This window comes from Aotus nancymaae, unplaced genomic scaffold (genome assembly GCF_030222135.1).
Source record: "Aotus nancymaae isolate 86718 unplaced genomic scaffold, 86718_ANA_hifiasm-v0.15.2.pri h1tg000010l, whole genome shotgun sequence".
Classification (NCBI taxonomy): Eukaryota; Metazoa; Chordata; class Mammalia; order Primates; family Aotidae; genus Aotus; species Aotus nancymaae.
The window spans coordinates 5,021,397-5,045,496 of NW_026988421.1; the positions used below are offsets into that span (position 1 = coordinate 5,021,397).

General features: G+C 46.4%; 1 protein-coding gene across 1 annotated transcript in view; it reads left to right on the forward strand.

Moving 5' to 3' along the window:
* The window catches only part of ADAM12 (ADAM metallopeptidase domain 12), a 402,598-nt gene that overhangs the window by 344,718 nt on the left and 33,780 nt on the right, over nucleotides 1-24,100 (forward strand). Inside the window, exons 14-18 of the mRNA XM_012464187.2 lie at nucleotides 607-784; nucleotides 5,523-5,612; nucleotides 7,331-7,526; nucleotides 21,975-22,083; nucleotides 22,192-22,390. Coding sequence (XP_012319610.2) covers nucleotides 607-784; nucleotides 5,523-5,612; nucleotides 7,331-7,526; nucleotides 21,975-22,083; nucleotides 22,192-22,390 — 772 coding nt within the window. The remainder of the gene's footprint in view (nucleotides 1-606; nucleotides 785-5,522; nucleotides 5,613-7,330; nucleotides 7,527-21,974; nucleotides 22,084-22,191; nucleotides 22,391-24,100) is intronic.

Consider the following 24,100-nt stretch of genomic DNA (forward strand, 5'->3'; position numbering starts at 1 on the left):
GCTGACCCTGCCATGCCCCTTTGTTGCCCTGGAATTGAGAGGCAAGGGCATTTCTGGACCACCTCCATTCTCTTACAACCGTGCTGAGGGAAGACAGTGATTTGACCTTTATAGACCTGAATGCCAATATCAGCAGGCCGTGCCCTATGGTGGAACCCTGTGTCCTTGGAACCATGGAATTAATAAACACCATCGATTGTACTTTTTTCTTCTTTGCACTTTCCAATAAAGACATTGGTATGTGTTTGTATTACAAGCTACAGTCGCTAAGAATTCATTTTTCATTGCATCATTTCACCCAGAACTATTAATAATGTCTTTAATTAATGAGGTTCTCCCTGAACTTGTTGATTTGAAAACCATCGAAAGATCATTTCTTTTATGATAAAGAACTTCTTCATCATTGGCATTGGCACTGTATAGGAATGAATGTCAGGATGAAATGGAATGTGCCTAGCTTTATACTGCATATCTGAGCCTTCATTCATTGAGATCACCAGTGAACACCTGGGCCGATGTGCCCAGCGGGTGCCTTCTGGGCACAAGAAGGGCAGGCAAAGCCATTTCATGCCCTGCGACTTACTGTTCTGGGCTCTCCTTTCTCAGGTACCCATTTCCCATGGTGTTCAGCAGCTGCAGCAAGAAAGACTTGGAGACGAGTCTGGAGAAAGGAATGGGGATGTGCCTCTTCAACCTGCCGGAAGTCAAGCAGTCTTTCGGGGGCCAGAAGTGTGGGAACGGATTTGTGGAAGAAGGAGAGGAGTGTGACTGTGGAGAGCCAGAGGTAAGAACCAGACTCCTCCGCCTCCTAAACCGTAGGATACCCTCATCTCAGTTGGCAGAACGAGGATGCAAAGAAACCTTGTATCTCTGCCTAGGCAAAGAAGAGAGAACGTGGAGGAATTGTACAGGCAGATGAAAGTACTGAAACTCAGGAAGAAAGAGTCCTATATGGCCACCCCGAACAAGCCCCGTGAGCTAGGGTGGCTTTCTTGAATTTTAACTATTGCATGGAATAAATGATCACTTGGTTTAATAGATAAATAATCCTCTCTATCAAAGGGTACAACATTCTCAGCAAGATGAGGACAAAAACTAAAAAAGCGTCTAGCCTTGAGTTTGACAGAGAAGAAAGCCCTGGAATTCTAGCTTTAGATAGCTAATAAGCATCATTTCTTTCTCTTTGTGAGACGTGCTACCAGAGGGGAATCTGAATAAGCAGCATTCCTTTTTCACCAAGAGCTTCCTGTCTAGTTGAAATTCTGCCTCACTGCCACAGACGCCTCTGTCTGCACAACTCGAGGCGTTCTGCCTCTTGTGCTTGTAGCTTTCAGAAGCAATAAGTGAAGGCAGGGAACATTTTTATCTAGCACAGGGCTTATTTAACCCTGTTTTCTAGCCAGTATCAGGAAATGTCCTTGTTTTAATAGGGCCCAAGATAATCAACATAAAAATTATAAGAGCCACTTTTTAATCTCCAAATAATCTCAAGAAGAGAGAAGACAGCTTGAGACCTCCTAGTAAAACAGGTGCCCCCTCGAAGTTTGGAGGAGGTTGTGTTTAGAATAAATTAAAGCAAGCCGTTGCACAGCAGGCAGTCTACATGTGGGATTCCCTCCCCGAGAGTTTATGCAAGCTGAAATGGTCGACAAGTTCAAGGCAGGCTTAGCTAATTCACAGATGGACTTAATGAGGGCTTAGGAGAGCATCTCCAAGGGCTGCTCTGAAAGAGGGAATTTAGGGTGGAGAAGAAATCATGCTGAGACTCTGGAGCACCCGGTATATTCCTGTGTTCATCAAATGAACAACTGGCAGACAGAATGTTCATCATACCTCCATCTTCAAGTCTCTGAGATTTTCCATACCAGAAGGAATGAGCTTGGTCTGACAGTTTCTGCAAGAATGTTGGAAGTGTGTAATATTGGGTGGGAATACGGGGGGATGTGAAGTAGAAGTGGCTTCTTCTAATGTTTGTATGCCCTTGCCAAACTCAGAACTTAACCATGATACTGACATTGTCTGCCGGGCTGTTTAATTTTGCTCACAACGAGCAGGGAGTGGTTGCTGTGTAGGAGCAAGTCCTAATTACAGTGCTACAGAAACCCTTTGTAAGATTAACAGAGGAAAACTTAAAACCATCATGGGTTGGGGTATGCAAAGGGAAAATTCCTTGTAGGCCTTGTTAATTACTTAAAGGAAAAAAATGAATTAGTTTAAATTACTCATATTTCTCAGGAGAGGCCCTGTTGGCTTAAAATGGTTTGTCTTTGATTTGAACTTCTTACAATTGTTTGTTAATCTAAATAAATTTGACAGCTCTTCATGAAGCCATGAACTCTGGGGTTTGGAATGATTTTGTTAGCAGTCATTTGCTCCACATGCCACCAGCAGCAGCCACATCACTGCCACAGTCACGACCACCACGGCTAACATTACCATCTCCACAATCGCCACCGCCACCTCCTCCCCCCAACATCATCAGCCTTTCAGTCATGAGCATCATCACCATCACTGCCGCTACCACTGCTATCATCACTGCCACCCTCACCATCACCCCACTGCTATCACCACTGCCATCTGCACAGCTACCGCTACCACCACGGCCACACCAGTATCCCCACCACTACCAGCATCACTGCTACCAACCCCACCCCCATCATTATCCACCCCACCACCATCCATCAGCAAATGCTTGAGTGCCTAAAATGTGCCAGCCACTCATATTCTGATCCTCTCTCTTCTCTCCATGAAGGAGTCATGCGGCTTGGCAGGGTGCTGTCTCTCTAGGTGGCATGTTGCATTATAGGGTAGCTTTGATTATTACAAACTCCTTCCTTATACAGAGCCAAATTCTGTTCACATGCAGTTCCCAACTTTGTATTTCTGTGGTTACGGTCCTTATTTTATAGCATAACTTCTTGATATTTGAAGCGAACGCTCATCCTCCTCGTCTAAAGTTCTTTCAAAGTCACAGGTGAGCCTTTGCCTCACTTTTTAGGTTTGGTTTTTTTTTTTTTTTTTTTTTTTTTTTTTGCTTTTCAAAAAATAATAGTTTCAAGTAGTTATTATTTGAAAATAATAGTTTCAAGGTTCAAACTCAAATTGTGTTTGGCAGTGTGATAATCCATTTACAGTGATAATCCATTTACAGTTTCCAAACTGCCTTGCCTAGGAATTTTAGGCAAAAAGACTTGTTAACCTAGGTTCTTTATCCCCCTACCCAGGGCTCAGGCCCTGGAATTATTCTACACGCCCTTGCGTCAGGTCGATCTGGGCATTCCCTGGCCCACAGAGGGACCCAGTCTGTTACCACATCAGGGAAGGAGCGAATAGTATCCAAAAAACGTCTGCCAGCACCCAACAGAACCCAGCTTCTCCCTTGCTCCCAGAAATAACCTGTTATTTTCAAGAAGATGCCTTCCAGTCTCCTCCCAGTTCATTGTGATTAAGAATCTGTGTCTGCTACCTACAGCCTGAGAATGACAATTAGGGCTTTGCAGAGAATTCTCTAATGGTTTCATTTTTCTTTCTTCTTTGGAGACTTGGTATTCATTGGCTCTGTTGGACTTCTCTATTCAGGACTAAATAATAAATGTAGCAGCAGATGAAGAATGTGTCTCTTCTGAGAAATATGGTACTGCAGAAGAAATAGATCCTGGGTGGTTTAAAGGCAGGTTGATTGCTGAAGCCTTCTCGGACAGGGCACTGGATTCATATCAACATAAGGAAATCCTGACAATTCACTCATTCTTCCAGCTAACAGGATTGGGGAAGCCACCTTATCTCCTTGTTTAAAGTCAATAGGATGCCAGTAGCTGGCGGATGTCTTTAAGCTTAGCTATCGTTCTCACATTATCATCCCCTTGGAAGTCAAAGCCATTTGGCTTGGCTGCATTTCCATTTGAGCTGCTGCTTATATTACTGGGTGATTTGAGAGAAAGGGGAAGATATTTCTTATGGAATTTTAGGACCCAGATTTAGGATGGCTGATTTAACATGGAATTTCAAGAAAACCTGTAACTTGGTAAATGTGTCATTCATAGAGCCATTTAGACCATAAGGAACAGGATCACATTGGTGTGTATTTGATGGCACTGATTTTAAAATGCAATTAATGGACTACATTAAAAAAAGGAAAGTTCCTAAACTCTTTTAGAATTGTAAGTCCACAGGTTAGAAACGCTTACTGTCATAAAAGTTACAGCTATGACTTCTGGTTGACAGTTTTATCTTATTGTATATATTACACATTTTGGATGTTTATACAGTCCTCAGGCAGATTTAAAATTTCATAACTTTGGACGTATGTATAATAGAAGCAAATGGAACATCAAATGAGAGCATAATTCATAGAGTTTTACACAGGATAGTTTCAGTATCTAGGTTTGCCATAAATCTTCTGGATTATTGACAAAATTTTATTAATTACGTTTATAAAACTCATGATAAATCCATTTAAGAAAGATGGTTTTCAGGAGTAAAGTATTATATTATTAAACTTGTATATGATTAGCTTCACCCCAGCCAATAGTATATAAATTTTTCAAATCATATAATATACTGGATAAAATAAAAGAACACTGATAGATTACCCAGTATCAAAGATCTATGAACTGTTCCATCTTATGATAATTACATTTCTTCTAAAATGTGTAAACTCCAAGTTACTCGAATGTTCTAAAGTACAAGGACTTCACTTGATAAATGTGTGCAGGCCTTATGGTGAGAACTAAGCAAAAAATGTCAATCTCTTGTTTGTTTTTGTTAGGAAAAAATGGAAAAACGGGTACTCGTGAAGCACAGCATTATAAAGGAGTTAATTTCTTTTCTCACTTTTGTTTCAGAGAGGACAGTGCATCTAATGCTTGATCTATCCATTTAAATCCCTTGCACATCAATGTGCACAGCCCATAGGCCTCCTTCCTTGGTTGTTGCAATGTCCATTTCTGACTTTCCGAGTGATGGAATTGTCAGACGTGACGACTTACCTGGGCTGCACAAGGGTCTCATCCACCACCCTGGTGGGGTCGCAGGGAACTGTAGTTGAAACCTTTGGTTTGACTTCATTTCCTGCCAGTACTCTCTAGATCAGAAGGGTTCATTTTTGAAGAGTACAGATTGTATGCATCTAGGTATATTTTTGATTAAGTAATTTCAAAGTCCTTCAGGGATCCTGAGGCAGTCCATTGCAATGAGATCCGCCTGGAGACCCCTCTACAGAGCCCCAGTGTACTGCTGATTAGAGTGACGTCCCCAACCGGCCAGCCTCTGTCACATCTCCTTTACCTTGCATGAGGGCACCTGTACCCTTTTTCCAGGGACTCGTAGACCAGTTGGTTGATAAACAGCAGAAGCTTTGGTTTCCTTTCAGAGGGAAATAATCATCAGGCAGGTGCGCAGTTCTGGAGCAGGGCCCTCTTGGTCTCTCTTCCCTTTTGCAGCCGTTTGAGGTGTGATGTTTGCATTCAGCGGGTGGTTACCTCCATAAGACCCTGTCAGACAAACCCCATTCCCCTCTCCAGGAATGTATGAATCGCTGCTGCAATGCCACCACCTGTACCCTGAAGCCGGACGCTGTGTGTGCACACGGGCTTTGTTGTGAAGACTGCCAGGTGAGTCACCGGAGCTGCAACTTGACCCCCAGGTCGCCAGCAGGTTCAGGTGGTTCAGATCTGATGCAGGGTGAGCAGTGTGGCTGGAAGGTTCCCAGCACTCACTGCAGCACTCAGCATCCCTCCTTCTCACGCCAATTGGTGTTACCCACCTCTTACTATCTTCCAATCTTCAGGCGAAATGCACGCTTTAATTGCCAGTCACCTGTGTTTACTTAGGGGCTGAAAACTCATGAGACCGAAAAACCCTATTTCAACTTTCAATGTTCCCTGTGTGCTGTCAAAGGCATGTGTGGTCCTACTATGCTGACAAGAAGAGCAAGGCAAGAACAAGTCCCCACCCACCGTCACCCAGGCTTCCCCAGTTCATCTTCTTGATCCCGTGAAGGTCTGCCTGCTGGGTTGTCCCAGAAGTTTCGTATAAACAACTCAATCTTAGTATCCTCCCAAAAGAAGGTGCCACCGACCCAGCCCAGCCAAGAATGGCAGTTTTAGTCTCTCGCCATTGCTGCCGGCCGGGACGGCGTTTCTTTTGGCAGTTCCATTGTCTCGTTATTCAGAGCTGATATCTGACAGAAGAGAAGGCTGAGCTTTTGATTCAACATTTCCAAGGGTAGAGTTTTATTTCTTTTTAATTAAGCAATTGATCCTGACATTCTGCTTACAGGAAACTCCCTCTTAGCTGCCACATGTGAGCACGGTGATTTAGAAGTGCATTATAACATTTAATGTTCGGCTTTAAAATATCCTTCATCCCCTTCCTAATGGTGATTAACTTATGGGAAATGTTATTAGCAGCTGGCTCTCCCTGGCCCCCAGCAACTGGTGAAGGAAGGTGCCTGGAAGGGAGTTGGGGAAGGGTGGAAGCAAGTCTGGGCCTGTGCCCAGGGGATGCCCAAGTAAGGGGAGGGAGGACCACAGGGCAATCCCTGGGCGTCACCCACTTTTAGGTTATGACTTTTCAACAATTCCCTTCAACTTCCAGATCTTCTAGAAGTTGGCAGGGGTCTTATCTCTTTGCCTTTGAGGAGTGTGCAGGGAACCAAGCCCAAGGCTTGTGGGGGTCCCTAGCTGTGTAGCCTCAGGCCACTCTGAGCCTTAATTTCTTCAACCACAAAAAGCCGAGCCGTTGGTCAGAAGGCTTCTAACGTCCTTCACCTCTCCCTTTTTCTTCTCCTGTTCTCCCTATAAAGCAGTAGAGAGAGTGAGTTCCAGTTCTATGATCTGATGACAAAGTAAACTTGCTACTGTGATTGTGACCTTAAAGTTATTTTTATTAGCTTGCCCGCAAATGCTAACACTATAAATGCAAATGTCCCCTTGAGACGTGTGATAGTGTTGACACCCAGATACCTTTTTCTTAAGAATCAACCAGTCCAGCAGCCAACACTTCCCTCCCTCTTCTTCCCCTGAGGTGCCAAGTGCCAGCAGCCAGCGTGCATGCGTGTTCCTCAGAGAACCCTAATGTTGTGAGACATTAAAGGGAGGCTGCTCTTGGTAGTCCCACCCACTTTATAGTGGAACAGTGAACCCCAGAGCCCAGAGCGAGAATCTGATTTAATGAGCTCTCTCTACATTAGCAGGGACTTCCTTTGAACTCCCCACCCCTTTATGTGGGACTTTAAGATGGCCTTGTCCACTCCACCCCAGGAGTGCTGCTGAGAGCTGCCTGTCCCTTTCCCTGGGTACCTGTGCCATAACTAGCCCTCTCCTTCCAGCTGAAGCCTGCGGGAACGGCGTGCAGAAACTCCGGCAACTCCTGTGACCTCCCGGAGTTCTGCACTGGGGCCAGCCCTCAGTGCCCAGCCAATGTGTACCTGCATGACGGGCACTCGTGTCAGGGTGTGGACGGCTACTGCTACAATGGCATCTGCCAGACTCACGAGCAGCAGTGTGTCACCCTCTGGGGACCAGGTACGTGGCCGCCGTGAGCTTGGCATCAGGAGAGGCACTGGCAGACCTGGGCTGTGGGCCTGGAGGTGTGTGCTTTGTTGTGGTGAGCCCCCACTCCTGGTGGGCGCTGTCCACACAGCATCCGCTGTGTTCAGTCGGGAGTGATTGACTCCCAGGGAGGGGCTGGGGCACACTGGGTATGGGGTGTGCAGAAACGGATACTGCCTGGACCCTGGCCTTAAGGAGCTCAGTACAGTCCAACAGGAGATGCAGGAGCGCCTACTGTGTGCCCCATGGGATGACAGGGATGAATCGCCGTGACTCCTGCCCTCAGATAGCATAGCACATAGTCGGACAGAGAGAACTTCCGCACCACCGCTGAGATTTTAGTAATGCCCCTTTGTACTCAAAAGAGGACCCCAACCGAGTGAGGGACCCAGGGCTCCACGGGGAAGGCCCTGATCAGACTTGAAGCATGAGCACATCTGTGATCAGAAGGCCTGGGAGCAGTGAGTGGCTCTCAAACGGGACAGTGGGTGGTTGAGTCAAACAAGAGGCCACCAGTTCACCAGTTCAGGCGGGGTACTTGGTGCAGATTGCCTCTTCTGACCCTCCAACAAGCCCCTGAGTTGGGGACTGTCAAGTTTTACAGAAGATGATGCTCAAACTGTGAGACCAAATGTCAGTTTCCCCACATCTCCAGGCTAGGATTTGAACCTGGGTCACTGTAACCCTGTGCCCATGTGTTACTCCCACAATGCACAGTCACCCCGAAGAGGGAGGTCTTGCTCTAAAGCTCCACCATGAAGCAGAAGCTCAGATGCAAAAGGCAGAAGAATCCATCCCCTGCGTGTCTCTCCGCCATGCCCCACCTTCTGGGGTCAGAGATCCAAGGCCTCACTGGGCAGCCCTGGACTCCAAGGCCCCGTCACTCCAGAACCATTTGAGATTCAATGCCTGTGTCCAGCTCCCACGAGTCCAACCACGAATCCACAAGTGCGGGCCCCACCCTGTCCTGCAGTTCTCTTTTCCTTATTGTAATGTGGTCGAGTCCTTTGTCACTCCCTCCTCCCGCTGGCTGCAGGAATGACCTCAGCCCTGGCCAGAGACCCCAGCTCTGGCAAGGCCACTGTGGTCAGCTAGGCCCAGGCTAAAAGCCAAGCAGACTCAGGCAGGATCTCTAAGAGGAGGGAAACCCGATAGGACCTTTGTCAGACTTTTGTTGTGAGGCTTTGGTTTTAGGAGTGATGAGGGAAGTAAACTGGAACAGAAAATGATGACTAAACCTTGAAGCTAGGGTTTTCAATAGAATGTGAAAGCCAAGACCGGGCATGGAATACAAGATGGATGTTTCTCGGAGCTGGGTCCTGCTGGGAGGCCATGATCCCTGCCAGCCAGCGATGCCCTCTGTACTTGGAGCTTTCTGGGGGAAAAGAAAGGGCAGCCTGGTGGCAAGGAAAAGTGCAGGACTCCAGCTCAGCCTCTGAGTTGTTCCGACGCTCCTCAGTGCTCAGGGATGTGCTTGGGCAGGTGGGATGGGGAGGCCTGCAGGTCCTGAGCCCTTCCTGCTTCATCCTTAGTCCTGGCATCATCGCCTGCTGGGCCTTGGGGCCCTCTAGGCAAAGCAAGGGGCTGCAGGGCAGGGGAACAGCCTGTGCAGTGACAATGACTAAGCCTGTACTCGCTATACACATTGAAGGGTGTTTGGGCTTGACATGGTTTAGTGACTTTAGGCACCTTGTAGCCAAGTGAGGTCACGTTGGGACTGTGGCTACTGCCACAGGCCAGATCTTCATGGCTTTGGGCATCCCTAGAAGCTCTCCCCTTCCCAGCCTTTCTCCAGAATCAGCAGTCTCCTTTTCTTGGGTTACAAGGGCCATGATGAAGCTCCTTTCCAAAAAGCATTTTGTGGCCAGAGCACACACAGCACTTGGAGCTTTGGGAGTGAAATGTGTTCCCTAATGCCCTGCTTCATTCGAACATCTGGCCCCACTTCCAGAGTGAGGTCAGATGGAACACAACAGCGCTCTCTGAGCCACCCCCACTGTGTGACTCAGCTGGCTGTATGCCTCTGATTCATGGTGACCAAGGCTGGTATTCATTATCTCATCAAACTAGTCCTTCTGCAGCTGCCTAACCAGAGATAGAACCAGACAAGCAGACAGACAACCTGACCCACAGACTGAGCTTTTCAAAAGCAAGAGCAATGGGAAGTCACCTGCATGGACTCTCATCAACCCCATGATGGAGGGGGATGCTGGAGGTCTGAGTGCCCGGGTAGCCACATCCTCTTCCTTAGGAGGGGGCTGCCCTGGGAGCTCCCAGCTTAACTCTGCTCTTCCCACCCACTCTCCCTGGTAACCAGGAGGCCTTTGCTGGGGTGGTGGTGGCTGGCGTTGTGTGTGGCCACTGCACACAGCATGGCACATCCATGGCATCAAGACTGTCAGTAAAAATGTGTTTTGGTGAAGAGACTTCATCTTTGAGGAGACAGCTCAGGGTTCCTGGAAGCCACAGCACAGAGGCCAGGCTTGGGGAGCCACCTTGAGCTTGTGACATTCCGGGTTTTGGTCTGTCCTGCCTGCCTTTTCTCAGGTCTTCAGATCATTATACAGACTTCCTCCAGAGAACAGAGAGTAGGGAATACTGCAACCCACTGTGTCTCGGGAACCCTTAGAATGGGCCATCGACCACCTCCTTCAGGAGTGCAGTGTGCTCCTTCCTTCCCGTGTCAGTGTTTCTGCCTGCTTTCCAGTTTACAGGCAATGTGTGAGTTTCCCATGGGTGCTGTAACAAATTAGCACAAACTAATAATGGCTTACAAATTCTTCATCTTACAGCTCTGGGGGTCAGAAATCCTGAAATCAAGATATTGGCAAGGCAACATTGCTTTGGAAGGTCCTAGGGAGAATCCGTTTCCTTGCCTTTCCCGACTTTTAGAGGCCACTCGCATTCCTTGGCTCATGGCCCCTTCCTCCATCTTCAAGGCCATCAGCACCGCATCTGCAAATCTCTGTCCCTTTCTGACTTCTGCTTCTGTAGTCACATCCCTTTCTCTGAGGCTGACTCTCCCACCTTCCTCTTCACAAAGTACCCTTGTGATTCTATCAGATTCACCTAGATTTTCCAGGGTGATCTCCCCATCTCAAGATACTAAGCAGAATCGCATCTTCAAAGTTCCTTTTGCCATATCAGATAACATGTGCATAGGTTTTAGATAAGGATGTGGGCCTTTTGGGGGAACCACAGGCATTGGACTTACTAGCAAGGGACCTTCTGCAAATTACTCAACCTTGTTGTGCCTCATCTGTAAAATGAGGATAGTGACCTACCTACCCCATGGGTCTGTTATCCTCTAACATAGCCTATACTCTATTCCATGTAATATATGTGATTCTGTGCTACATGCAGAACTCCTAGTAAATCTAAACTCTATAAATAAGATACAACTGCGCTCTCAAGAAGCTCGGGCTAGTGAGCAAGATATTCAAATCCTTGGGGTCTGTAAAATGGGCTGTAAGAGGGTCATGGGCCAGATATGTTGGGCTGGAGGAAAGCAGCTAACTAGGAGGCTTTGAAGATAAGGTTGCCCTGGAATAGTGATTTGCCAGCGGCGTAAGAGGAGGGATATTTCCGGTATACAGAATAGCACAGATCAGGGCACACAGGGACAGTGGGGCCAACCAGGGCAAGTTCAGGTAGTTCTATGTGTGCAGAGCTTGGGCTGTGACCTGGAGAGTGGAGATCCTCATCTGCCACACCATTCTCTCATTCATCAAATATTTGTTGACATCCTGCTGTGTGTAAGATGCTGACTCAAGCACCCCAACTCTGCCAGAGTGACACACTTCCCACAGTCCCTGCGCACTCCCGCCTGGATCTGGAGTGGAGTGCGGATGTGAATCCATCACAGTATCCCCCTAGGAGGCATGGATCCCGGACAAATGCAGTCCTGGGAGCAGCAGAGGTGACTTCCTCGGCCAGGCCCCTGACCAGCCAGATATACCAGGTTGAGAGCATTTCAATGCTTTGTTATAGTGGTTGGTTTGAATTAGCTTTTCATGATTCAGAAAGGAAAACTTATTGTCAAGTTTGCATTTGCAATATTTCCCCACCCAGGAGCAAATGATTCAGGATCTGGATCACGTATGCTCTGGGGTCATCGTAGACCTCCTGGGAAGCATAAGAACTCAGAGCTCTAGGAGTCTTTGAGTCCTTGCCTCACAGGCCCTTGACATTTGCACCGCAGTGACCTGGACAGCTTGCTGAGTCGTCCAGAATTCTCCAGTTACATTCAGGATGTCCGTTACTCACCCTCCAGATCTGGAGACCTGAACACTTACTGGATGAAGCCCTTCCTTCCAACTAACTATTCCCTTTTGAAATGGGCTTTTCTCAATCTGGCATTATATTTCAATAAAATAATATTGCTTCCAAATCTTTCTACAAATAAAACAAAAGAAAATTCAAAACATATGCCTGCAACTTCTAACTGGCAAAGTAATATAGTTTCAGAATGCCTTTTGGGGTTTTCTGTTCATTTATTTGTTGTTCTCTAATTGTTTTTGTTATTGATAATGTACATTCTTGTTGGCTAAGAGTATAATTTTTTTCTTACTGATTTTTGACCCATAAACCTTGTATCTCAAGAATTCCCATGTTGATTTCAAACACACAACTGTTATTCACAGTTCAAACTGTGTGGCTGGCATTGAGCTCTCTTTGTCTGGTTTAGTCTTAATATCTACAAAGATTTCTGTCAATGTGACATCTTTACTCCTTTTGAAGTATAGCTAGTTATTTTTATTTGGGTAGCAAATTTACCGATGTTGTTTGTCAGAACCACTAGCATGGTTACTTAAAAACATTCCTTAGCAGTTAATCTCACAGATAACTACACATCTGGGGTCACAAACAGTTGGCATCAGAGAATTCCCAAAATGTGTTAGTTTTTTTTATTTTATCACTCACTGGAATCCGGTGTCATTTGATTTCTGCAGTGTGAGCTGGCCAGACCATCCTTATGGGCTGGTGGAGACTCAGTGTTTATCTGCAAAACTTCTTTTACATGAGCTTGGTTTATCGTGACCCACTTGGGGCGGTGCATTGATGAATCACCTACGATTCCTGTGGCCGCAAATGGGAAGAAAAGAGATTTTTGCTAGAAGTTGTATTGTTTGGAAGTCAGGAAAGTCTCCCTTTTGTCTCACCAAGTGAGAAAGTTTGTTCATTTGGAATTCATTTGTTGATGAATGTGAAGGTCCACGCGGTGAGAGATGGGAAGAACAATACAGTATCCAGTTGTTTGTAAAAATGCCTTTGCTGTGGATGTTAGTGGCAGGGGTCGGAGAAATCAGTGACAGAGGGAAGGAGGAGCTGATTTCACTGAACTGGAGAAGTACATTTGCATAATGGAGCCATTTTAAGTAAGATTAGATTGAGTAAATTGTGGGCTTAATTCAAGATGCCATCATTTCTCTTTCAAAAAAAAAAAAACATAACGACGTTGGAAACTTCCAAACTACAATTACAAATATAAGTTACAGCACTCTGAAGATAAAACTAGTCATTAAAATCCATCACTTCCTACATAATTATAAAATATAGTATGGTGTCAAAATTCCCTCTGAAAGGCTAAATTTCATCTTTTGATAATGACAAGACATCTAAGTGTTCCATTATTAAGGACACAAAGGCTCTAAATTGATGTAATATGGTAGTGATAAGAAAACCGCTGTCATTCTATCTCAGAGACCTGAAATCTCCTGTCTTCATGAAGACAGACATTTTTAATGCAATAATTTTGAACCAAGTCTGCCTTTATAACATCTTACAAATGGATAGAAGTCATTTGCAGTTTTTAAATGATTGACCATTCTGTCTCTAAGATAAATGCCAGATGGCAGCTAACGCACGAAAACCACAGGAAGCACTTCGCTGGCCCCTTCTGCGCTATCCTGACCGGGATCAGCAGGTTCTGGACGGGCAGGGCGCACAGAGAGTTGTCTGCGGGCTCCATGCCTTTGAGCCTCTTCCCTTTAATGATATTTTCTTTTAGTGCTGGAGCTGCATCTGCCCCCAAGGTCAGCATCCAGCCCCCTTCGGTTTCCCTGCTTATAAGTTTTCTTCCTGAACTTTGAGGGAATGACAGTTTACCTTTCCAGGAAGTAAAACGTCTGTCTTTTTATGACCTTACATAAGATCCCACAGTAATACTTCATTTGATGTCAATGAATAAGTGGAAATCCAGAGTCGTAGAAAAGATAAAGCATCAGACAGTGTTCATTTACCCAGGCTGCTGTGTTCACAGAGCCACAGCTGACTTCCTCTGGGAAGGGCGCTGGAGACATGATGTGCTTTCCCCAAATGGGTTTTCACTCACGCGTTCTTGGAACACATCTGCTACGCTCTGGCCCAAAGCACCATCCCTGCCCACAGGCAGGAGGCCAAGGCAAAAGCAAGTGTGGTAAATACAAGGAGAGGACAACCTTGGGAGGAGGGAAAGGAGGACCGATCCCAGCCTCCATGGGAAAGCGGGAGCAGAAGTGAACCCTGAAGGACACAGGAGTCCTGGAGCCTCATCCAGCCAGCTCAGGCATTGAGCTCCAAGGAAGGCACTGACTTCCCTGGCTTTGCTCATATGCCCAGCATTGACCCAATCATACCACCTGTAGGATGGATCTCTCTGATTCAATCGTATGTGCATACCTCTGCCGTTAGATAGGAAAGTTAGCTCCAATTAACCATATAAAATGGATTTCCCATAATGTTCTTGTTCCTAGAAGAACAGATATAGGAGAGGTGTTCCACAAAACAGTAAACAACCCCACGTCTCCTGTCCCACAATCTGTTTTCACAAAGTGCTGGTGCTGCTCCAAGCTCCCAGAGCAACCTCCTGCCACACAGGTTCCCTGTGAAGAGAGATTCCACCCCGGAGGGGTGCGGCCAGCCTGTGGTTCGGGAAGGAGTTGTGCTAAGTCACTCCACTAGCTGGTAGCTCCCTGGCCCAGGAAGTGGCCCAGAGCCCGGCTTGGCACCATCCTACAATCTAACATTGGGGTTCGGGGCAGCAGGTGTGTGGCAAATAGGACCAAGTTTCGGCCGCTGTGTCCTCAGAAGTTTCGTTCCTTTTAAACCCCTTGGTCTTTAAACATCTGTATTCCTCATGGGAGATTTTGATTATAGCCTGGAGACTCCAGGGTAAGGCATCCTAGCCCGCGGGATGGGAGTAAGCATTGCAAACAGGGCTCTGTTCCATCTTCTTCCCACCTTCCTGTACCCCTTTCCCCCACTACCAAGTTAAAGCAGCAGCAGTTTCAGAGGGCTGATAAAAGGATGCAAAAGATTGCATCTATCGAGGCTAGCCGTGACTTATCATAGCCATTTTTCTTCATTCTCCAGAGAAGAGAATGAACAAAGCAGATGACAGGGGCTGGAGCATGCATCCAGGCCTTTGATTCCATAGAGAAACGCATCTGTCCTGTCCCCACCTTTACGTGGCTGATGGAATCACGGCCTGCCTCGCCTTTGCCACGCAGCAGTGAGATGTATCATTGCTATGCCCGAGGGACATATTTCAATGGTAGAGCGTGACATGGCATCTCCCACTCCCTCATGGTTTGGGTGAAAGCTCAAATGAATAAAACTCTTAGAAGGCGACCGTTACTGCCTTCCTGGAGGGAGACAGAAAGTTAACCTTTGAAACTGCGTCGCTCAAGCCGTTGGACAAATGAACAGTAGAGCGGAGTCGTTTTTACTGGCCAAACTTCACCAAGATTTATTTCTTGAGGAGTTGACTTCTCCTTCAGAAGTGTCCAAGTCATTCCATTCTGAATTTTTCATTTCTTTTTCTGATCAGTATAGATGCAAGAAAGAGCATACAAATATCTGCTGCCTGCCTCCATTGTCCTGGTTTTAAAGGGAAATCTCACTGAGCATGCTGAGATGCAGGGGGGTAGTGTGTGACCCATGTCAGTTCAGCGCCTGAGACGTGAGCATGAGGCGGCTGGCATCCTCGCCTATCCTGTGATTTTTTTGGAAAAAGATTTGTTGGAGATGGAGTTGACTCCAGGAGCAGGTGGACTACGGGAGAATATGTTGGTGGCTCCGAAGAGGAAAGTGGCAGGGACAGGAGTCGGTAGCCAAGTAGGGGCTTTCCAAGAGGAAGGCGGCACAGATCATGGCTGGATAGAAAGATCGTGGGTTTTGGCTCTAAACCAATGAGTCAAGCCCAACTTCGCCATTTACATTGTGATAGTCGGCAAGTTTCTACAACGCTGAGGCTCTGAAATGGGAAAAATGTAGACCTTCTGGGGCGATTATAAGGATCACAGATGCTGTGTGCTGTATCCAGCACCATCCTTTATTTATAAACGGCCTGCTGAGGATCTCAAATGTGTCGTTCATTTAAAGTGTGTGTGTTGTGTTTGTTAAGGTCAAGGAGAGGAACAATAGGAAAGTGATCTTTGTTCCCAGGGTTGAGTGGCATAAAGAGAAGTCAAACTCAAGGGTCTTTGCTCAAGGTTGCCTGCTGCCTCTTTCAGCATGGCACTGGGTGCTGACTCACGGGAGGTCTGGAGGCCCAGCCCAGGGCAGGCCAGGAGGGCTCCCAGAACAAGCTGGGATTTGGGGCTGTGGTAAACCGCACTCATTGAAAGGAGTAAGGAGATGGGTGCAGGGAAGTGGAAATCCTTATGCTGGATGATAGTTCCGATTATTTGCAAAGGATGTGCAAAATCTACCAGGGTTTCAGGTGAGAGTCTCTTCTTTCCTCATTTCCTGAGGCATCTGGTTAGTCCACAGTCTCTCCGAGTCGCCCTTAATGCTCAAGGCCCTGGGGATCCATGAAGTGTGAGGGAGATGGGTGTAAAGCCCTAACGATGTGAGCATGAGTCATTACACGCGTGGTAAGTGATGTGAGCAGGGGCTGGTACGGGAGCTCTCTTCTCCCCACACACCCTCCCAGCCCTAAAGTCCAGAAGCCACCCCTTCCCCACAGTCTAAGGCGGTCCTCATTATCGTTTGGGTTTCCTAGGGACCTGCCACATGCCAGGAGCTCTACACGCTGACTCACTAAGTGGCACAGTGCCTTTGAGTCAGGTCCTTGTCCCCATTTTACAGATGAGGGGACAGAGCCTCAAGAGCTTGTACAATAAGGGCCTTTTGTACATTGAATGCCAGATCAGCCCAGTTCCAAGCCTTTGCTCTTCTAACTCTGAAGCATGGATACCGAGTATATCAATCAGACGGGAGGGGGCATTCCAAAAAGGCTGAAGACTGATAGGCATTTGTAATCTTTCTTAGATCCCACACATGCCCAGCTAGACAACAAGGCTTCCCCCTGAAAGTACCCACAAAAAGAATCGCTGACCGCTGACCTGTCACTCCCTTAGCCACACCTTTTAGATATCACAGAGCAGGTGGGAAGGCGCTTTGGCTTTCATCAGCCTGCAACCACACAGGTTCATCAAGGCTGCCTGACAAAATCAGGTTTAAAAAAAGGCAGGCGCATCTATCACATGCTTAAATCTTATTATTCAGCTGTGATTTCATCCCATTTTGGTTATTCTGGTAAAAGAGTTTTTAAGGGATCACTTTGATAAGAAATAGAGTGAATGGTTCAGTTGCAGAGGTCATGAATATACACCCACTGGGCAAATAAAGTGCTCAATGTTGGATGAGGGGGTACTCCAACCTAGAAACAAGGTTTTCAACAATGACATCATAACAGAAGACAAAATGTCAGCATTCTGAGAAAGCCAGAAGTACAGGGACTGTGCCATGGAAAACAAAAAGACCGACACCAGGCCAGGTGAGGTGGCTTATGCCTGTAATTCCAGCACTTTAGGAGGCCGAGGCGGGTGAATCACCTGAGGTCAGGAGTTCGAGATCAGCCTGGCCAACATGGTGAAACCCCATCTCTACTAAAAATACAAAAATTAGCTGGGCATGGTGGCGAGCACCTGTAATTCCAGCTACTCAGGAGGCTGAGGCAGGAGAATCTTTTGAACCCGGGAGGCAGAGGTTGCAGTGTGCTGAGATCACACCATGGCACTCCAGCCTGGGCAACAAGAGCAAAATTCCATCTCAAAACATAAAAAGAATGAGACCAAAGGAAACATAATCTCAGTAAAATTGTTCCATGATGTGGGAGAGATTTTTAAAAACACAATATAAATTAAAATATGATTATTTTCACTATTTCTCATTAAGTTAATTGACAGCATATTATATAAAATGCTTCACTGTGTCATCCGTGTTGGCAAAAATTCACATATTCAAATTGGCCATAAACCTTTCTGAGGTGTCTTTGGGAGAATGGCAGTGCTCCTGAAACGCCAGGTGGCCTTCTGCTTGGGCGCGCACAGTGCTTTTGCATTATTGGTAAACAAGTCATTGCATCTTACCCACACTGGGTTTTCTGAGCTGTGCTACTCCACTGGCATTTGGGGCACTAAAATCATAAGCACGGCCAGGTGTTGTCGCTCACGCTTGTAATCCCAGCACTTTGGGAGGCCAAGGCAGGCAGATCATGATGTCACGAGTTCAACACCAGCCTGGTGAAATCCCGTCCCTACTAAAAATACAAAAATTAGCCAGGTGTGGTGGCACCTGCCTACAATCCCAGCTACTTGGGAGGCTGAGGCAGGAGAATCGCTTGAACCAGGGAGGTGGAGGTTGCAGTGAGCCGAGGTTGCACCACTGCACCAGCCTGGGTGACAGAGTGAGATACCATCTCAAAAAAAAAAAAAAATTATAAGCACACCTTGTATTAGTCTGTTCTCGCACTGCTACAAATAAATACCTGTACTGGGTAATGTATATAGGAAAGAGGGTTCATTGGCTCTTGGTTCTGCAGGCTTTACAGGAAGCAGAGTGGCTTCTGCTTCTGGGGAAGCCTCAGAAAGCTTACAGTTGTGGCGGAAGGTGAAGGGTAAGCAGGCAGATCACATGGCCAGAGAGGGATGAAGAGGGAGGCGCCACACACTTTTAAATGACCAGATCTCAATAACTCACTCACTATGCGAGAACAGCACCAAGTGGATGGTGCTAAACCTTTCAGGAGAAACTGCCCCATGAACCAATCGCCTCCTACTGGGCCCTACCTTCAAGTTGGGAATGTCAATTCTATGTAAGACTTGGTGGGGACACAGATCAGATCCAAACCGCATCACACTCTGACCCAGGAGGCTCAGTGTGTTTCGGCTTCGGATTCCCCAGTAGCGATCCAGTGTTTGTTTTCACTTCCAGAAAGCTTTCCTACTTGATTACACTGTTTCCACTCCTTTGCTTGACCTCTAGCATAATGTTGGCCTTTTATCTGGTATTCATACATCAAGCTTCCCCTTTGCCTCACCGGTACATTTGCAGTGTCTTCAGTCCCTGTTGAGGCTGGTCTCTTTCTCCTGCTTCCTCTCTCCCCCTTCCGCTCTCCTTTCATTTTTATCCTTCTGTACTCCTCAGTCCAGCCTCATCCAGCTCTCCTCCCAGGCTGCCAGCGAGCTGTTTGTGACCTCACATGTCTGAAACTGCTCAAAATCTCTGTATAGCTCCCTATAAGGAAAACAAATTTATCGACTGATACATTTGAATTGCATCGTAATATGTATATATTTTAAGTGGCTGCAATTCCCAGGAAAGAAATTACCTTATAATAAAGGTAGCAGAATCTAGGACATCAAAATAGCATTGTGTGGAATGGCAGTGACGTCAGCTCCATTCACCCGGTCCTAGGAGCTTAGCAGTCACTAGGAGCTGCTTGTATTTCTGAGTCCTTGTCTCATGAAGTAGGGAAGGAAGCTACAAAGCCATTTTCTGCCCCATTTCAATAGCCCTTCCCCGGGCAGCTGCAGCAGCACGCCCCGCATCCACTGAACCTGGTGTTGCTTGGGCTGCAGGCCCAGGACTGATTCTGCTCTCTATGCCTGAGACCCAGTGCGGGGTCCAGCTCCTGTGAGGCCTCAGTAAACATCGGAGCACAGGAGGGAATGGCCCAGAAGCCTGGCTTCACCCTCAAATGATTCTGTATTCAATACCTATGTGAATCTAAGCAATATATTTAACCTCCGATGTTCTAATTTTCTTGTCCATAAAATAGAATAATGAGCCCTACCTTGTAGGATTAAATGGTAGGATTCAGCTCATGGTGTCCTCTCTAAGAGGTCTTCCCTGACCACCCTGCCTTTAAAAGCAACAGCCCCCTGCACCCCCCTACTCTGCTTTTTCCTTCATAGCATAGGACTTTAGAGGAACATAATCATTTGGGTTTTGTTTTTTTCTGTTTCTCCTTGAAATTTTCAAGTAAGCAGGAGGTTTGTCCAGTTTGGTCACTCTTTTTTTTTTTTCTTTCTTTTTTTTTTTTGAAGTGGAGTTTCACTCTTGTTACCCAGGCTGGAGTGCAGTGGTGTGATCTCGGCTCACTGCAACCTCCGCCTCCTGGGTTCAAGCAATTCTCCTGCCTCAGCCTCCCGAGTAGCTGGGACTACAGGTGCATGCCACCATGCCCAGCTAATTTTTGTATTTTTTAGTAGAGACAGGGTTTCACCATGTTGACGAAGATGGTCTCGATCTCTTGACCTTGTGATACACCCGCCTCAGCCTCCCAAAGTGCTGGGATTATAGCAGTTTGGTCACGCCTATACTCCCAATGCCTGGAAGATAGTAGGTGCTGAATAAATACATGTGTCTCATTGAGGCCTGCAACATGATGGATGGATGGACGGATGGACGGATCAATAGATGGGTAGATAAATGGATGATGGAAGTACAAAGGTAAGAAGGAGGACAAGGAGGGAGAAAAGAAAAGATGGAAAGAAGGATGGTTGAGAAGGAGATAGTTAGACAGGCAAACAATAAATACCTAGGGCTTCTGCAAAAACGAACAACTGCCGCATTGTTCCTATTCCAGATGCCAGGTTTTCCAGACTGCTTTGATGAATCAGATCCAAGTACTTGGATCAAAAGTGCCGCCAAACAGGATTAAATTAAGTACAAAGTGCAGGTTCCACACTGAGGCGCACCCTCCCCATCCTGTCCTGCTCCAACAGATAGATCAAAGAGAAAAAGCGGGCAGAATGCAGGTGAATTGGGTCCTAATAGACAGGAACGGAGTGTGTCAGTGGCGTCATCCCACTGTAAGCAAAGCAGAGCTGGGTCAGATGGAAGGAAAGCGAATGTGATGTGAAGAGCTAGGGACCTGATCTTTCTCCATGACAGAAAACTGTCCAGTCTGGACTGGTGCCCCTAAAAAAAAAAAAAAAAGATTGGGGAGGCTTCTCTAACATGGTTTATAAAATACTGGGAAAAAGAGAGGTGCAGGGCTGGCTCATTGCAGAGGTTGAGCGCTGAGCACATTGCTCACTGCAAATGGTGCCGTGGGGGTGGTGTATGCGTGTTTAATGAGATGATCATGTCTGCTAGTAGCTGATGAGGAGGGATCAGGTGCAGGCTAAAGAACGGGGATGTTGTTAGTAATAAGAACTTCTTCTGTTCCCTGGGAGGAGGCATTTTAAGTCCATTGTCACCTTGGAAGTCCTCCCCAGGTAGGGCACAGGAAGGGCAGGAGTCTGGGTGGGGCTCTGAAGTGTTGGCATCCTGGCCTTCAGAAGCGATCTGAGATCAAGTGCCCAAATAGGATGCCAATGAGGGAGAGAAAAAGGACCACGCCGCAGGGCATGGTTTGTTCTGAAGAATGTGGCACGCTTTCTTGACGTGCTCAAAAGTCTTCAACAGATATCACTATGCGCAGGATTCAAGAGTCCTCCAGAGCTTTGGCACTGCAAACCCCGAGTATAGTGCTCTCTTTCCGTGGCTGGATGTGCTAAAAATGGCCTTTCCCGAGCTCTCTGGCTGCCCTGACCCTCTCTGCTGGAGCCTGTCATGCTGTACACAGGGATTACCAGGGTTTATGATTCCATGGCCTCTGAGAGAAATCTCTGCCTTGCAAAAAGAAAAAAAGAAGAAGGTATTAATAGAAGGTAATACTTGCTGTTACAGAGAGCTTTATGGGACTGAAGGTATCGTAGAAGTTAGATCCTGCATTGCTCCTTTAGAGCCTGCCCTGGCTTGCATTTTCTCACCGGAATTGTGTGGGATGTTGTTAAAGAGAGCAAGCTTCCCCTTCTCTGCAGCCAGCCAGCCAGCTACCTCCTTTCTGCCCTGGATCGGATCTCGTCCCACAGCCAGGCCTCATTTCCTGAGAGACCACACATGCCACGAGCCCAGATAGCAGACCTAACGAAGAGTCAGCTATGAAACATGTGCTTTGCCGTGGGCTGAGTCAAGAGAGGATGCGAGCTATTGGCACCCTAGGCTTCCCCTGGCCAGCTCCCGCCATGAGTCAGTGCAGACACTGGGTGTGATTTCTTGAACACAAACTCCCCTTCACCATTTGAGAGGCCCAGAGTCATGCAAAGAAAACCATTAAAAACACCTGCAGGAGATGAAAATGCAGTTCTGCTTCTGTTTCAGGTGCTAAACCTGCCCCTGGGATCTGCTTTGAGAGAGTCAATTCTGCAGGTGATCCTTATGGCAACTGTGGCAAAGACTCCAAGAGTTCCTTTGCCAAATGCGAGATGAGGTATGGAATCCAGACATCCTGGCAGAGTCTTCACTTTGACCTTCCCACATTGCACAGGGTTGGTTCCAAACCGTTTCTCTTGGGAATTGTTTGTTCTTACCCTTCCAGAGATGCTAAATGTGGAAAAATCCAGTGTCAAGGAGGTGCCAGCCGACCAGTCATTGGGACCAATGCCGTTTCCATAGAAACAAACATCCCACAGCAGGAAGGAGGCCGGATTCTGTGCCGGGGGACCCACGTGTACTTGGGCGATGACATGCCGGACCCAGGGCTTGTGCTTGCAGGCACAAAGTGTGGAGATGGAAAAGTAAGACCCAAATGTGTGCTTGTATCATAAATGTAAGTCTGGAACAGGGCCCATTGAATAATGTCCTCTGCAAGAACTGGGTTACAAGGTTTGTTTGTTTTCCTAAATCTATTTCTTCTCAGGTGCACCTACAAGAAAAAAGTCAATAAATCCTAGATCCTGGTCTGACTGTTAAAATGCAGATTGGGGGAAATCAAGCCTGTCTTCTCAGGCCTTGAGTGTTAATAAGTCATTTCTACACTCCAGGTGTCATGAGGACTTCTAGCCAGGAAATTACTTTGGAAAGAAATACAATCACATATTATATTGGTTTTGGATATGTGGCTTGGTTTTTAGCACAGAGTTCTTGGGGGCTTGTCCTCAGCTGGACAGAATGGGGAATCAGATGTATTTTTAGAGGCTCCGTAGAGAGAAGAATAGGAGAGGGAAAGGAGTGGGAGAGACTCAAAACCAAAAGGGAGTCCTTTCCGAGAACAGGGAGAAAGGTACGTGGAGATATTTTGAGGTTTAGAAATAAAGTCAAACTTTTTTAAAAAAGAAAAAAATTGAGATTTTCATGCTCTGCCATACGGATTTTTTTATTTTTCGCCAAACTTTCTCATCAGACTACATGACAGCAAGCTAATGCTACAATGTTTTAGGGAAAAGATGAAACAATCCCCAAATGCTTTTTAGGACTCCATTTTCAACATGATCTTGAAACCACTCACTAACATGAGGTCACAGGAAGAAAAGACAGAAGCAGAGACAGAATCCTGAGGACAGGTGTTCCCTCCACTCTCCTGTCTTCATCCCCGCACACCCTGAGCCACAAATGCTTTTTCCTTGAGAAATAGGATAATACGTGAATCTTATTATACATTCTGAATGTCTCCTTAGCCACATTTGCTCATATTCAAGCCTTGACATTAAAATGACACCTGAATTTTTTAGTCTCAAATCATATTTTGTTTTTTAACTTTTATTTTAGGTTCAGGGGTACATGTGCAGGTTTGTCATGGGGGTTTGTGGAACGGATTATTTTGTCTCCCAGATACTAAGCCTAATACCTATCAGTTATTTTTCCTGATCCTCTCCCTCCTTCACCCTCCTCTCTCTGATAGGCCCAGTGTGTGCTGTTCCCCTCCATGTGTCTGTGTGTTCTCATCATTTAGCTCCTACTTATAAGTGAGAACATGTGGCATTTGGTTTTCTGTTCCTCCATTAATTTGCTTAGGAAAATAGCCTCTGGCTCCATCCATGTTTCTGCAAAGGACATGATCTCATTCTTTTTTATGGCTGCATAGTATTCCATGGCATATATGTACCACATTTTCTTTATCCAGTCTATCATTGATGGACATTTAGGTTGAGTTCACATCTTCGCTATTGCGAATAGTGCTGCAATGCACATATAGTGCATGTGTCTTTATGAGAGAATGATTTATACTTCTTTGGGTATTACCCAGTAATGGGTTTGCTGAGTCAAATGGTAATTTGTTTTTAGGCCTTTGAGGAATCACTACACTGTTTTCCACAATGGTTGAACTAATTTACACTCCACCAGCTGTATATAAGTGTTCCTTTTTCTCCACAACCTCACCAGCATCTGTTATTTTTTGACTTTTTAATAAGAGCCATTCTGACTGACAACTGTTTTATAAACTGTAGCCTGAACAGCCAGGGCCAGGTGCATCTGGACAATCAAATTCCAAGGGCTCAATTTATCAA